At 38.8% G+C, this 16,065-nt stretch overlaps 1 protein-coding gene across 4 annotated transcripts in view; it reads left to right on the top strand.

The window, feature by feature from the left end:
- LOC134211210 (tight junction-associated protein 1) overlaps nt 1–16,065 on the top strand; it is a 118,294-nt gene that overhangs the window by 15,263 nt on the left and 86,966 nt on the right. For all 4 annotated transcript variants that reach the window (XM_062687897.1, XM_062687896.1, XM_062687895.1 and 1 more), the window contains exon 2: nt 13,592–13,927. In XM_062687897.1, coding sequence (XP_062543881.1) covers nt 13,592–13,927 — 336 coding nt within the window. The remainder of the gene's footprint in view (nt 1–13,591; nt 13,928–16,065) is intronic.

The raw sequence follows: 16,065 nt of genomic DNA, 5'->3' as shown, positions 1-16,065 counted from the left end.
GAAAACACAAAAATTAATTCTCGATTTTATGCAGATGCCTCATTTTAATAAGTGCTTCCGTAGTAATTTGTTCAAACATTAAAATGTGATTTTTAAAAGGTATTTCTGAAAAAAATCGCAATTATTTCTGTAGCATTATTTGCGAAACTTTTTAGAAATATTTTAGAGGAATTTCCACGAAAATTCTTGGAGCACTGTCCAAAGGAATTTCTGTAAAAAAAATCGCAGGAATGCCGCCTTGAATTTACAAAAAAAAATTGGAATGTTATTCACAAGAACGCACCACAGAATGTCTGCATATAGGGGAACTGTTCCGATCTCCATCTCACTGTACATATATCCATCGCATCGCTGAACAAAGAAATACGGGACCAAATTTGTCGCTTCTTTTTGCCAACATGCGTGCTCACTGCTGAAAAAAATCACAAAAATAATAAACAAAATAAATTCCTTTCCATTGCTTTGTTTTTTATGGGATGGAAATAGGAACTATGAGATTAAGTGGCAAACCGTTCCCCTATTTCCAAAACGATTTCCACAGGAATTCAAGGAGGAAATTTCTAATGTGTTTCCGGAAGAGTTTTTGCAGTGATTCCCAGAGAAATTTCCGCAAGAATTCACGTTGCGATTTCCTTCGAATTTCCTGTAGCGATGGTCCCAAGAATTGCTGTAAAAATCCTCAAAAACTGCACAAGAAGTCATTAATCAATTTCTGCAACAATTGCCAAAGCGATTTCCGCAGGAACTAATGAGGGGTTGTAGTCTCTGGAAATTTCCCGCAGGTGGTGATGAATTTACTTGAATTTATGGAATAATGACTTTCCGTATAAATTTCCGGGGGACTTTTGCAAGAATACCCGGAGAAATTTTCACAGATGTTCCCGGAAAAAAATCCACAGACAATTTTGGAGCGACTTCTGCAGAAATTCCAAGAGCAGTTTGATTTCCGCAAACACATCCAGGATAATTTCCCCGAAAATTCCTGGAGGATTCACTGCAGGAATTTCTGGGATGAATCTGCCCATGAATATTGAAATTCTGCAGGATTTTTCGCAAATATTCTTCGCAGATTTAAGCTGAAGCTCTAGTAATAAACGACACAGGAATTCCTGCCAAACAATTGCGAATAAATTGGCGCTAAAAATGCCAATTGTCGAAATTTACTGCATGAGCTCCTAAAGAAACTTGTCACATGAATTAAAGGAGTACTTTCCGCATAAATTACGAACCAATGTTCGCTGGAGTTCTGCTGAAAGTTCCGAAAATTATCCTCTGAAATTTTTGAATGAACTTACGCTTCATACTCAGGATACTGAGTTGCAAATCAACGGAGCTTGAGCAACTATGTTAAATTTTGTATTATTTGTTCCTTTATACGAATTAAAATAATTGTTATACAAAAATTTTGTTGATTAAACGAAGTTGTATGGTCTAATTCCTTAAAAACGCAAGTTTGCCTTATGAGCAAAAATTATAAATAATATTCAGAAGAAATTGCGGTTTCGGCAGATTTTTTATTATTCGCCAAGTTTATGTGTAATCAATTATGTTCAAATCTGGCAATCCTGACTGATAATAACGAAACAAAACATGCCAAAATCGTCATATCATCTAAAAAGCGGTGTTTATTGAAATAGTTTAGTTCTTGTTCACATAGCCTCAGTATTCTAGTGGTAAAAAGGGCCATCTAGAAGGGTTGTTATATTAACTTCGATTTCCTTAATCCTATTTTCAATTTGGTACGAATATGTGTAAAGTTGAAGTTAAAAACATAATTAAAATCAGTAATATTATAAAAACCAATCTAAAAGAAGACTTTCAGTAAATTGTGGTATCCAAAATTGATATTCAACGTGTATTTGCTTAGAATTAAGTTTTGGATGGCGCGGAATGGATGGAATGGCACGGATTTGATTTTAGTCGGCGCGGATTTGGCGCGTAAAATATTTCAGGATCTCCGTAACAACCCTGTGGTTGCGATACGGTTACGAATGTAACCTTGCTTTGCTTTAAGTAGTCGTCGATTTTTTGCTGCATTACAACCGCAATTGGAGGATTTCTCATAAATCTTCTCATAAAGCTTCTAGACATCGTAGACGCTGAAGTGCTACTGGCTTACTATTAGGAAGGAAATATACATCAAAATTGGTCCTCCGTAGTCAAGATAAGACGATTGGTTTTGAAATTCACAAACTTTCTAAAGAGATATACGCTTGTATCGCTCGATGCAGATTTTGCATATATTTGTTATTGTTTTCACTGCAAGCCTTGACACTTAAACCGTGATACCTGGAGAATTCACCATTGTCTGATTCTCCGTGAATGATCCACCCAAGATGCGTTTTCATGGCTAGTGGTTCATACAAGCCACCTTCTCTTCCCTTTTGTGGATGACTCAAATTTGCGTTGTTAACCCCGATAAGGAGCCGCGGTTGAATGTTTTTTTATATGATTCGACATATATTCCTAGAGGTGACGATATTGGCGGGATAGATCGTCTATACAAAGCGATTGGCCGAAAAGGCTCAGATTCGGAATTGTATGGACTTCTCGTAGAGGGTACAGCTTGCACTTATTTCCGGTCCCAGATATCTTCACATCTACTATTTTTTTAGTTTTCCTCATATCGGTGTTTGCATATTGTTGACGACTTGGCCTTGAGATTAAGCTCATCGAAGACCTATCGTCCAGAAAGGCGTAGGTCTTAACGATTTTATCGCACCTATATAATGAGACTGAGACAACGTGGAAAAGTGTCTTCCCGATAGAACTATGATAAGCATTGCAATCACGTTAGCTTGACGATACTGGGTTTAGAACTTTACTGTTTTCTTTGGGTACATGATTTCCGGATGATGCTACAGCGTCGCGTTGATTGTTGTGAAGCAGTGGGTGATGTTAGAAAGGACATCATTTTTTCCACATGTCTGCTTAACTTTGCAGAGTCCGTTGTGTTTTCTCAGACACTTTCTACATATTCCAGCTTCCTTTATAATCGACCACCTAGACTTCTACCCGATCTCTTGGAATCGTTGGCGCTTTTCGAGGCTGCCACACCCAAGTAACATTTTAAGTTTTATAACGCTCTGGAAGACCATAATTTACTCTACAAGAGTGTTTTAAAACCAGCATATCAATAACACTATGGGCTTTCGGGTCTTCTAGTATTTTTTTTGGCCACGTGGCGCTGGCCACGTCCTCACGGTCATCGGGGATGGGAAGGAATTGATGATGCAGTCACTCGCCCACTGCAAGCCGAGAACACCTCTGCACTCGCCACGAGTTCCTGCGGAATTTTATTGGAATCTGTGGGTTAGAAGAGGTTTTATGGCAGAGGTTCGTCTTGGTTAACGGGTTGCCAATGTGAAAGGGTGGTGTAGTATTCTAATTCGATGCCGAAACGAACTGCTAGAACTGATCAAGTTGTAGTTATAGGGGGGGTAATGGTATGAAAGCCCATTTCCAGCTCTAGCGATTGCTAGAACATGAGAAATATATGAAAAGATACAAAGTAGGAGAATGGAACGGGCCTGGGATTGAACCCACGACCTATACACAAAAAGGACATGCGCCTCAAAATCAAAATTTGCGACATTATAACTGACCACACATAAAAAGGTGCTTCGAGAATCTATCATACAGTTAATAATAGTCACAACTTAATGAGTATAATATGTTTTTTTTACACACAACATTAAGTCACTGCTTTGCCTAAAACATATTAGAAATCTTAAGAATAAGCAATATAATAATTGTTTTCATATGTGGATAAAAACATGTTCTCTCATCTTCAAAAGAAGGCATGAAATATATTTTGCAAACGAAATTTCTTAGAACCAATTTGCTACGCTTTTCTCAAGCTACAGTATTGGAATCTGTTGCTCTCCCTGGAAGTCAATGTTTTGTTCGTCATATTATCGAATGTTTATTCGTGTTGCTATCGAAAAGCAAACTTCTCAGATGTGGAGATATATCATTAGGAAATATTTAATTGGCACATAATTATCTGAACATCAAATTCGCTTCATAGTCCTGGTTGGCGTTTGAAGATCCATGCTTAGAATTTATGAGTTTTTCCACAATGACAACAGTCAGCTGGGAGCTGGTTTGGCCAATTACACGAGGTGGAAATATGGAAAAGTTGTTGGGAAAAAACTGGCTAACAGTTTGCTCCGAATAATTTTTCGATCTCATTATACAGAGCTTTTAGAATCAAACCAAATATTTCCCGTCAAGAGATTGTAATGCAAACTTAGGGGTTGTATACTTATTACGTAAGCACTTATGGGGGGAGGGGGGTCTGCCATTTTCTTACGCTCCATATAAACAAAAAATATTTGTATGGGAAAAATCTTACATGGGGGGATGGGGGGAAGGGGGGTAAAAACCCAGAAAAATTGCTTACGTAATTAGTGTACGGCCCCTTAGAAGAAAAAGAAGAATGTACCTTATTTGTAACCAATCGCAAATTTCAGTGCATAATTTTTTTCCCTCTAAGAATCGAAACCCAAGTTTCGCCAGTTTCAATGTTTCAATCCATTGCTCACACACATTACACAACTTACTAGCTGGAGGCCCCGAAAGCTGTTGGATTCGCTCTCTTTGAAATCTGTGATTATTTTCCCCTGTGCGTTTGTACCTTTCTTTTACAAAAAAAAAATACCGAAAGGCTATCATTTTACTTCAAAAACGAACTTTTTGTAGAATGCTCAGAGACTCACAGTGATCTATAACAATGGAATGTGAGTGTATGTGTTCATTTTATCTGTGTATCCAACCCAAAATTATTCACAAAGTCTGGATAAGTACGCTCTTGGTTGTATAATAAAATATGCTCGGTTGTTTGTATGAATGCTTTTTATTTCGAAAGATTTTGAAAAAAAAGCGAACTTTCACATCATCCCCACATGTGCCCAGCGCACAACTGCCAAATAACAGCCAATTTTCCGGCCGCCCGTGGAGCAATATTTTTCCACCTACCCGGCAGGCGACCAATTATCCTCTCCAAGTGGGTGGAAATAATTAAAAAAGATTAACATGATATTCTCATTTGGCTGCGCTCACTCGGTTCGTTGACGATTCGTCAAAGGATGTATGGGGACGGCATGATACGTCCATCAGGGTGACGCAGAAAATGCCAATCAGATTCGATTGGTAAGGCAATCGATACGGTTATTGTATCATTGTATTCGTGCATACATGAGGCTGGTACGTTGATACATTCATGCTTTCTAATATATTCTTCTTCTTCTTCTTATTGGCATAACATCCCCACACTGGGGCAGAGCCGCCTCGCAGCTAAGTGTTCATTAAGCACTTCCACAGTTATTAACTTCGAGGTTTCTAAGCCAGGTTACCATTTTTGCATTCGTATATCATGAGGCTAACACGAAGTGCCCAAAGAAGTCGAGACAATTTCCAATCCGAAAATTGCCTAGACCGGCACCGGGAATCGAACCCAGCCACCATCAGCATGGTCTTGCTTTGTAGCCGCGTGTCTTACCGCCCCATAATATATTATATAGGGGAACAGACGGCTTTGGCAGGTTTTGTTCTATTATTGGCAGGGAGGTTTTTGTCGACCGAATTTTATGAAATTTGGCCACAATATTCTTTGATATACCAAGAATGTTTAGGCCAAATTTGTGCAAATTCAGTCATAAAAGCCCCCCTGACAATAATAGAACAAAACCTGACAAAGCCGTCATTCCCCCTATAATAAATATAATTGACTGAAGTTTTTAAAACACAAACGTAAAGAATGTCTTTCTTTCTATTTTAATCATTTTTTTATGTTGCCTCTCACAACCATGAAATGAAAACGGGTCTCAACATAAATTTCATCATGTACTGATCGGGACACATACGCACAGATCGAGTGAGATTCAAGCAACAATTTAATTGATTCAGATTAACGAAGGAAAAAATCTGAAGTTGAGCATCAAGCACTCACAAATCAAATTAATTATATATACCGTGTGCTACATTCCAACCCCGAACATCGTGAACAGATTTTCCGTATCCGTCGTTATCCTTTGGTGGGCACGAGTGGACAAGCTTCATATTAGCAGCACTTTTTGGCATGCTACCAGCCATCCCACTGATGCCTTTTGTGAGTTTTCATCGACCTTTCCCTTGAGCAGCACTCACTCATGTCCATGCAGCGGTTCGTTTCTATTTCGTTACGCTCATTTAATCTCGAGTCCCTGACCACAAAGTTCGTACCGCCCCATTTTGGGATTTGTAATCTATTCTTGGCGGTGTGGGATTGCACTTACCAAGCCCTTTCATGCTATGTTTGGCAACGTTAAGTGAGGCTACAGTATGTAGAATGATTTATCTCCATTGAGCAAACAAATTTCACGTAAAAAACCTCATTGAAGAAGTTAAAAATTGGAAAACAACAATGACATTATTATTATAAATTTTATGTTATCAATTTTAACAAATGAATTAAATGGGCATACCGTTTCTGGCACAATCAGCATAACTAAACCAAAACGTCATGTATCAGAGTAATTCGCCAATTTTTCGCCTATTGTTTAACGCACGTGCATTTCTTATGGGTGTTCAACAATGGACAAGAATTTTAGCCGTTCAACATTTGGCGATTGCCGCTTTTAATTAGTAACAAAACACTTAAGTTCACGCGTTACGCTCGTAGAAGTATAAGTGGCACCTAACAGAAATGTTCAACAATAAATCAACGATAGCTGAAAAAACTCTAAACCATAAAAACAACTTTAAATCGGAAAGCCTGACAAGCATTGAACTATCGAATTTTACTCGTGTTTAAAAAAAAAAAACTTCGTATGTCGAGATATTTTTGGTACTAATGAAAATTCCTAAAAGTATCGACAATCTAAAAGCTTATCGAGGCCAAAAGGACAAGGTCTTTCGCGAGCTAAATTTTGAAAATGAAAAAAATCAGCAATCTGTTCGCTTCCCGATCAATTTGTCAATTTCAATGTGGCCAAATTGAGAAAAGGAAAAACAAGTGATATGTTTTTCTGTTGCCAATGTTATTCTCGAGTAAATGATATTTTTGAGGAAATGTTGTTTTTGAAAATATGTCATTTTTGGAGGAACGTTATTTCAGGAAAATGTTGTTTTCGAAGATTTTCAAGAAAATGTTATTTTTAAGCAAGTATTATTTTCGGGGGAGGAAGGGTCGTTTGGCCGAAACTCGTTTGGCCGTAGACCATTTCAACAAGGGCCACAGAGCAGCATGTTTTTTGGCCAAACAAATCATTATGCCGGAACCCATTTGGCTGAAGTGGACATACTGCCGAAAATGACGGTCGGCCGAACAGATCATTTGGCTAAGTATGTCATTTGGTAGAAAGGGCCATTTGGCCAAAATGCCATTTTCCTGATAACCTAACGCAAATGTAGTTTGGCCGGGCAAGTCATATTGCTGAAAATGTCGTTTGGTCGAACAGGTCATATGGCCGAAAATATCCTCTGGTCGAACGCTTCTTACGACCGTAAATGTCAATTGCTGAACCGCCAAAAGTGTTGTTTGGCAGTACGATGAAAACTTGCTAAGTATTCGTATTATAATTTTTGCCTTTCTCGTACAACAAAGTTGTACCGAAAGGCTATCATTTCACTCCAAAATTGAACTTTTTATAGAAGTCTCGGAGACCCATGATGTTAAATACCAATCGACTCAGCTCGTCGTGCTGAACAAATGTCTGTCTGTCCGTGTGTATGTGTGTGTGTGGATGTGTGTGTGCACACGAAAACCGAAAAACATTAGCCACTTTTTCATATAGTAATTCTTAACCGATTTTCTCGCAACAAGTTGCATTCTACGGGGGACAAACCCTAGACAAACTATTGAATTTGATAACGATCAACCATTGCGTTTAAAAGTTATTAGGAAAATGGAATCGCACTATGTAAGCGCCATATAAGGTTGGTGTCTTAGCTAAATGCGAGAAACGCAGTGTCACCACTCGGTTAATAAAGTTGGGTTTTTTTTAACCATTTCATTTATGTGGTAGGCTCAATCGCATGTGACACTTTGCGGAGCCGCAATTCTTAAGTATGATATCAATACAATATACATATCTTATCATTAACATTTAGTTGGGTCAATGGCCAAAATACTGGTGGTAATTCAAGGTTAAAAATTACTTTAATCAGGACGGACGGGGTAGGGATTTAGGTTTAGTTTATTTCAGTTGCACATCCGAGTATTTGACGTCGTGACTGGTGTGGCGTACCATCGTGCTCGAATTATGGTTCGTATGATTCAGTTCATAGGGAGCATCTTCTGAATGGCCATAGTTTCGTGATACACGGAACAATAAGACAAAGAAAAAAACTGAGCGTATTATAATTATTTGCATACCTTATACACAAAATATGACAATTCATACAAACTATATTTGATCATTTGAACACGTTTTTCGATGATGTATTTTGCTGATGATTTTTTGGTGAAAATTTTCACCATTCAGAAAAGTGGCCCCAAAGTACCGGACACTATTGCATAATGTTCAAATATGACCTGGTACATGAGTAAAGACATCATTCAGAACAACTTGCTTTTAAATAGCTGTGGATATTAAAATGTGTTAGAAGAGTGAAGAAGAGTTTTCACACAGTCCGGATCCGGACGACAGCTGCCGGACAAGACATTGATTAAGCACCAAAGTTACAATTGTGTATCCATCAAATCATGATCGTTGTTTAAAATATGGCCAATATTGACCATTTCTACATAATCATTTGGCCGAAGGGTCATTTGGCCGAAAGTATCGTTTGACTGAAATGGTCGTTTGGCCGAAAATGTCATTTGGCTGAAAGGGTCATTTGGTCGAAAGGTTTCTTTGGCCGAAAGGGTCATTTGATTTAAAGGGTCGTTTGGCCGAAAAGGGTCATTTGGTCGAAAGGGCCATTTGGCCGAAAGAGTCGTTTGACTGAAATGGTCATTTGGCCGAAAGGGTAATTAGGCCGAAAGGGTCATTTGGCCGAATAAGACATTTGGCCGAATAGGTCATTTGAAAAGTAAGAAATTTGAAGTAAGAAGAGTGACGTCTCAATCCTTCACTTCTCACTGTAAAAAATAAGGAATGCGAAGTGAGTAGTGAAGCGTCACACTTCTCACTTCGTGCTTCACACTTTTTACAGCGAGAAGTGATAAATGAGGAGTGAGAAGTGAGACGTCTCACTTCTCACTCCTCATGTCTCACTTCTCACTGTCGAAAGTGAGTAGTGAGACGTCTTACTACTCATTTTGCGCATTTCACTTTTCACAGTGAGAAGAGATAAATGAAGAGCGAGACTTCTCTATTCTCATTCCTAATGAACTATTCGACCTTTTCGGCCAAACGACTCTTTCGGCCAGACGACCCTTTCGGCCAAATGACCCTTTCGGCCGAATCTATGACAAAAGGTCGAAAGACAAAACGTCGAAAGGGACATAAGGTCGAAAGAACAAAAGGTCGAAAGGTACAGAAGGTCGAAAGAGACAAAATGTCGAAAAGCATAAAATGTCAAAAGAGACAAAAGGTCGATAAATGACAAGTTGGGATTTTAACCACTGCGACCATTAAGTTGATCTATTGTGGTATACCCCTTGTTTGTATTGCATCTACTCAGATCAGCGAGTTACCATATGGGGTTACCGCTATTGTCTCCTGATGCGAAGTACCCCAATCTGGTATTACCGTTTCAATAAACTTTACTACCATATTGGGGTTTGCTGTCCAGATATCGGTAGGATTTAATATGCCCTCCTTAAAGTACTTATTTCTTCGCAAGAATAGTGCTGAACAATCGCACAGCAGATGTTGAGAGGTCTCAATTTCAATGATATCTGGCCGAATAATGATCTGTGAGCGGACCAATAATTATTTCCAAAGAACTTTTTTTAGCAATTTATTTGAAATTTTCTTGTTTGGAGTGATGAACTGTTTAGATTGTCTTAAGGCCTTTGTAGCGATCCAACTCGACCTTTTGTCTCGTTCGACATTTTGTCCTTTCGACATTTTGTCCCGTTCGACGTTTTGTCATTTCGACCTTTTGTCCCTTTCGATCATTTGTCCCTTCGACCTTTTGTCCTTTCAACCTTTTGACTTTCGACCTTTTGTCCCTAACCCCTTCGGCCAAATGACTCATTCGGCCAAATGACTCTTTCGGCCAAATTACCCTTTCGGCTGAATGACCCTTTCGGCTAAATGACCCTTTCAGCCAAACAACCCTTCCCCCTTTCTGACAACCGAACAATTCGGCCAAACAGAATTTCTCAAAATTGACGTTTTCGGCCGAACGTCTTTTTCGGCCAAATGATCTGTTCGGGTAGTCAACATTTTCGTCTTTATGACCTTCTTCTTCTTCTTATTTGCATTACATCCCCACACTGGGACAGTGCCGCCTCGCAGCTTAGTGTTCATTAAGCACTTCCACAGTTATTAACTTCGAGGTTTCTAAGACAAGTTACCATTTTTGCATTTGTATATCATGAGGCTAACACGAAGTGCCCAGGGAAGTCAAGATAATTTCCAATCCGAAAATTGCCTAGACCGGCACACCGGAAATCGAACCCAGCCACCCTCAGCATAGTCTTGCTTTGTAGCCAAGCATCTTACCGCACGGCTAAGGAGGGCCCTTTATGACCCGTTCGGTCAAATGGCCCTTTCTTCCAAACGACCATTTCGACCAAACGACCATCTCAGCCAAACGGTATTTTTAGTTAAATGAACTATTCGGCCCAGTGACTAGTTCAGCCATGTGTGTTCCACTCGGCCGAAAGTTGCTCTCGGCCAAATGACACTTTCTGCCAAACCGTTTTTGGTCTAATGACCGTTTTTGCCAAACCTCCAATTCGGCTAAATGAGTCTCGGCCACACATTAAGGTACGTCCAAGTGGTATTCAGCTTATTGGTTTTCGTCCGAACGACTCTTCCTCATTATCGGAAAAATGTGATGATGTCCTTTGTTCATAGTTTCACAATTTCTTTCACTTCAAAACATGTCGAGTTTCGCTTCATTTGTTAATTTACTGAACTCGATTAAGCATGAAGCTGTCACGAGATATGTTTAAGACTAAAATGTCAACCACATCCATGGAAATGTGCTCACCCAGAGCTTCCCCAAAAGCACCCCATGAGGTTTCGAAAGTACCCAATAGGGTCAAACAACTTTTAGAAACTCGCAGAAGATTATTCGTGGAAAATTACGAGGAAAGTTCTCGACCAATATCTCGCGCTTCGACCATATGATTCAAGCAATGATCGATTTATCTTTATCGATTTTATGTTTCGGTAATAACTCAATTGCTTACAATCGTTACAAAAGTTATTGGTGCTTCTGGTGACAGATGCAGTCATTCTTTATCATACGAAACCAAAGCTAGGCAAAAGACCGAGACGAGGAGGAAACGATTACATATTACAGTTGCCTCTATGATACTAAGTCATTGATTTTGATTTTGTATGAATTCTTTCACTATTTTCTGTTAGTTCTTGTTAGGACTTATAAACAATTGATGAATAATGTTGATTGCTACCGTTCTGATTCATATTCTGAACACTAATAGATTAATAGAAATAACTTTCATACAAGCGCTTGATAATCATATTGTATTGATAGTAACTATCAACACTGGCTGAATTTATTCAGCCAAACTTTGTCTCAAATGTTGTACACGCATAGTAAAAACTGTCTCAAATTCCGAACATTTCGATTCAAACTCCGAGCACCGCTTTAAATGCACTAAAATTCAAAATGTCGTTATCACAAACGTTATCTCATTGGTGGACAAGTAAAATGTCCTTGATCTGTATGCTTGCCGAGAAAATTTGTTTATTTGTTTTAATAATAACGAAATATGTCAGATAAATCTCCAGATGGCAAGTGTTCGGAATATGAGTCTGTTCGGGATTTGAGCCAAACGATATGTTGAATTCGTGGATTCTAGAAATTATGCACTAAAGCAACTAACACTCACAACCTACGGATCTCCACCCTGCCGGAAAACTCATTCACGAGTATGTTTGTGTCTTCTGAAAATGTGACAACGATCAAAGATTAGGTACATGTTGCTTTAACTCATTCGAATCATATGCAATCTATTGGAATTATTGTAACATTCGAGTACAACAAAACTACGTTTGTACGCAGCACGATCAAAATATCAAAAGGACTTTCAGTATTACTTTAGAACGTTAATTCCCATTAATGCTTGAAAAATGTATTAAAATTTTGGAACTTTTTTAAATTTATATTATATAATGCTTTCGATCTCTCTTGGGAACTCGAGAAACCCTTCAGGCTTAAATGAATCCGTAGGGGTTTAAAAAAACGAATCACAAACATATAAGAATTTCTACAGGCTCCTAGAACTCAACACAGATTTTAGTTTTCCTAATCCTACAAAAATGAACATTAGAAAATTCCACATGCCTAAAAGATCCTGGACGAAGTCATGATTTATTTTAGTTTTTATGACTCATTAGATTTCCATTAATTTTTATGACATCTGTGACTTCTTATACATTTTTCAATTGTTATGCCGTTTAAGTTGGCCAATGATCTTTTAAGCTTTTGAATTATTTCAGTTGGTCAAATGAATTTTCGGAAACCCTTCGGTCTGCGTATCGGAAACCCCAGCCTCTGCGTATTTCCAGGAATTTTTAATTCCCCGTACTTCAAACTTCCGATGATGTTTCTGGATAGATCACTTACAAATTTCGAAGACTTTTTACAGACTTTCAAATATACTCACGATTTTCAAGAAACACTTGTGCACGTTATAGACTTATAAAATATATTACGAATATATTGATAGACCAGAAAGGGTTCGTGGATATATGGTTCATATGGTTAACAATTTAATTAATTCCTGATAAATTAGATAGTTTCCAGCCGAAGAATTTTTAAGAGCATTATAGATACCGTTGAGAATTAAAACAAATCTTTTGTTTTTCACAGTACTTGGAATCATAGAAAATGCGATGATTCTTAAACAAACTCTGCTTTATAAAATTTGATATCTAAAATAACTATTTGTTTTACAGAGGTGAGCCAGCCTAGGGCTGAAAACCTCTCAAACAAAGACAAAAAAATAAAAAAAATGTTTTGTGTTTCGCAATGTGATGATTTACAAACAAACTCTGGCTTATATCATTTAACATATTTTCCTTTGTGTATCTTTTAAACCCAATAACTTCTTCTAGGGGGAAAGTGTACTGAGCAGTGACCATATACAATATTAGAACTTTAAATGAATGCTTTGCTGTGGCGGTTTTGATAAAATTCCATGAAACCAAGCAGCAGTGCAACCGCTGTACAAATCTAACCTTCTTCCGCGCGAATGCTTACAAATAGGATACACACGCTTTCCCATTAGCATCCGGGCCGACGATCAAAGATGGTAGCCATCCATTCGCACACCCACACACTTTCATCCGCATCAAATCGACACACGCGCTGCTGAGCTTCCAACCGCGGTTTGAACCACATTTAACCCTCGACCATCGGGGCAAAAAAATAAATGACACAACAACCCTCTCGAACTGAAGTACCCACCCAAGCCTTCAATACCCTCCTCTACAACACAAAATGTTTCATTTCGCAGAACTGTGATGTGCGTCTGCACACGGAGATCGAGGTGCTGAAGAACGCTCTCGCCGATAAGCACTCGCAACTGCTGGCCATGGAGAACGCCTGCCTGCAGGAAAGCGACCGACAGGTCGAACTGGAGGACAGTATCATCGCGTGGCAGGACAAGTACGAACGGCTGTACGAGTCGCACAAACGGGTCCAGAAGGTGAACCAAAATCTGGAGGATAAGCTGCTGAAGCTGGTCGACAGGAATTCCGGCGAACGGGCACAGCTGACGAGCGATGTGGCGACGCTTAGCGTACGGCTGGCCCAGGCCAACTACAACATCCAGAGCCTGAAGCGGGAAATCGTGAGTAGAATGTTTGCTTATTTCATTCATTTGCAATCCATAAATGGCAGGTATTTTGCAATCATTTTGATAGTTATTTCTAATATCGGAAGATAAAACAAATGAATTGTTCCAAAATTTATCTCTATTGCTTTGATCTAAATGACAACGTTTCATAAGACCCATTCGGGCTTACAAGTGCTGTGAATGTTATCACGCAAACTGCACTCTATTAAAGTTTTAATCGATTTTCCCATGCCCTATTTACATGTTATTATTAGGATATCGTGCTGCCAAACACATGAGCATGGGCCTCTTGCTAATGACTTCAAAAGAAAGCAACTGGGTTTCGTCGACAGAGTCAATGGCTTTGAAGCTGGGTAACCCAATTTACGGCGCAATCAGGGCGTTGTTGTTGTGGCGCAGATGGACTTTTAAATGGGATTCATTTGCACAACTATGAATCGATGTATGGGATGAGCTTCTATGGCTGAAATAGTGCAGACGATACACAGCGAGTGTTGCCGCAACAGGCGACATCATGACTCGAGCTGCCTACATTGTTTGCTCCGATGATTGAGTGGTGAGCTTGTCTGCCTCTCATCCTAATGGGACTGGGTCAAATGAACAGGATAAGGAATAGGATAACTAGTTGGAGTTAAAAGGCTGGATATGAAAGCACATTGAACTTGTGTTGCCAAAATCACGATTAAATTTGAAACTATGTAAATAATTGCTAAAAACTAGCTTCCAAACGTATTTTATTTACAGATTATAATGTTTGCTAAGCACACCGTTTTGCAGCGCCCAACCGGAAAGAATTTATGATGTGTGGGGTCTCAGATGTGTTAGACGCTTTCCGAAGTCAGAGTATGTCACTCGTAAGGAAATGGTTTGTTGCAAAATAGGGCTTAATGAAATACGAGTATCATGTGAACAAAGTGGGTTGATTTGTTTCTGGTGCCTGTAAAACTTATCTCGACTTTCTCAACTCGTGCATGTCTGTGCAAACTCGCAACAAGCGATTGACCCAGGATAATTATCATAGCGATATTACCATTTCTGATGATGATTTCAACATACTAACAGCTATCCTATCATATCATATTAGTTGCATATGGAAATTGATCCAATCTTCTTCATCTTCTTCAATGGCTCTACATTCTAACTGGAACTTGGCCTGTTTTTCAACTTTGTATTCCATTAGAATTTTCTCTGTTATAAATTGGAAGCTTTTCTATGCCCGTCCAGGATGTCGAGAAAATTTCCAACTCGAAAACAGACAGGGTCAGGGACAGAAAAAGTCACTTCATCTACGATCAAATAAGTAACATCCAGCACACAATCTAGTCGCCAATCCTTTACAAATTTGACTGTGCGATTGAATAGGACTGCATGCGTATGAGTAGCAGCAAACGTTGACGCTCGGTTTCAGCATTTTTGCGTACGGTGTTGAAATTGAAATTCACCTTGGCATATTGATACTCAATTTGAAATCTCAAAATATGAATATCATTTTGTAATGTAATGCATTGATTTATCATTTTGAAATCAGATTTCTAAGATATATGCATCAAATATCAATTGGCAATCAGGCGGCAGATTGAAAGTTTGACAGGTTGCTGCGTGATATTCGTGCTTGCATTGTCGAACGTCTGATCAAAAGAAACACGAACCGATGGTGTTTGGCCATTAGGCCAAATGAGATTTCTACCTTTTTCCCTCTACATTCCACTTTACGTTCTTTCTTTTTCTTTCTTCATTCTTCCATCTTCTCTATCCCTTCTTCCTTATGTCTTATTATTCCTGTTTCTCTCTTTCTTTTTCCTACTTCCTTCTTGCCTCTTCTTTCTTTCTTCTTCTTCATTGCTTCTTCCTTTATTCTTCTTTATTCCTTCATCTTTCTTTCCTTTTCCTTCTTAATTCTTCCTTCTACCGTGTTGCATCTTCCTTATTCATTCTTCTTTCTGCCTTCATCCTTCTTTCTTTTTTATTCGTCCTTCCTCCTCTCTTCTTCCTTCTGACTTCTTCCATCTTCCTTCTTCTGCTTCTTTCTTCCTTTTTGCCTTTCTCGAAAAACAAAGTTGTACCGAAAGGCTATAGGACTACTCCAAAAAAACAACTTTTGATAGAAGGCCTGGAGACCCACAGTGTTATAT

Source organism: Armigeres subalbatus, chromosome 2, assembly GCF_024139115.2.
Source record: "Armigeres subalbatus isolate Guangzhou_Male chromosome 2, GZ_Asu_2, whole genome shotgun sequence".
Classification (NCBI taxonomy): domain Eukaryota; kingdom Metazoa; phylum Arthropoda; class Insecta; order Diptera; family Culicidae; genus Armigeres; species Armigeres subalbatus.
The sequence above is the reverse complement of the archived record's forward strand: the minus strand, read 5'-3'. Positions and strand labels throughout refer to the sequence as shown.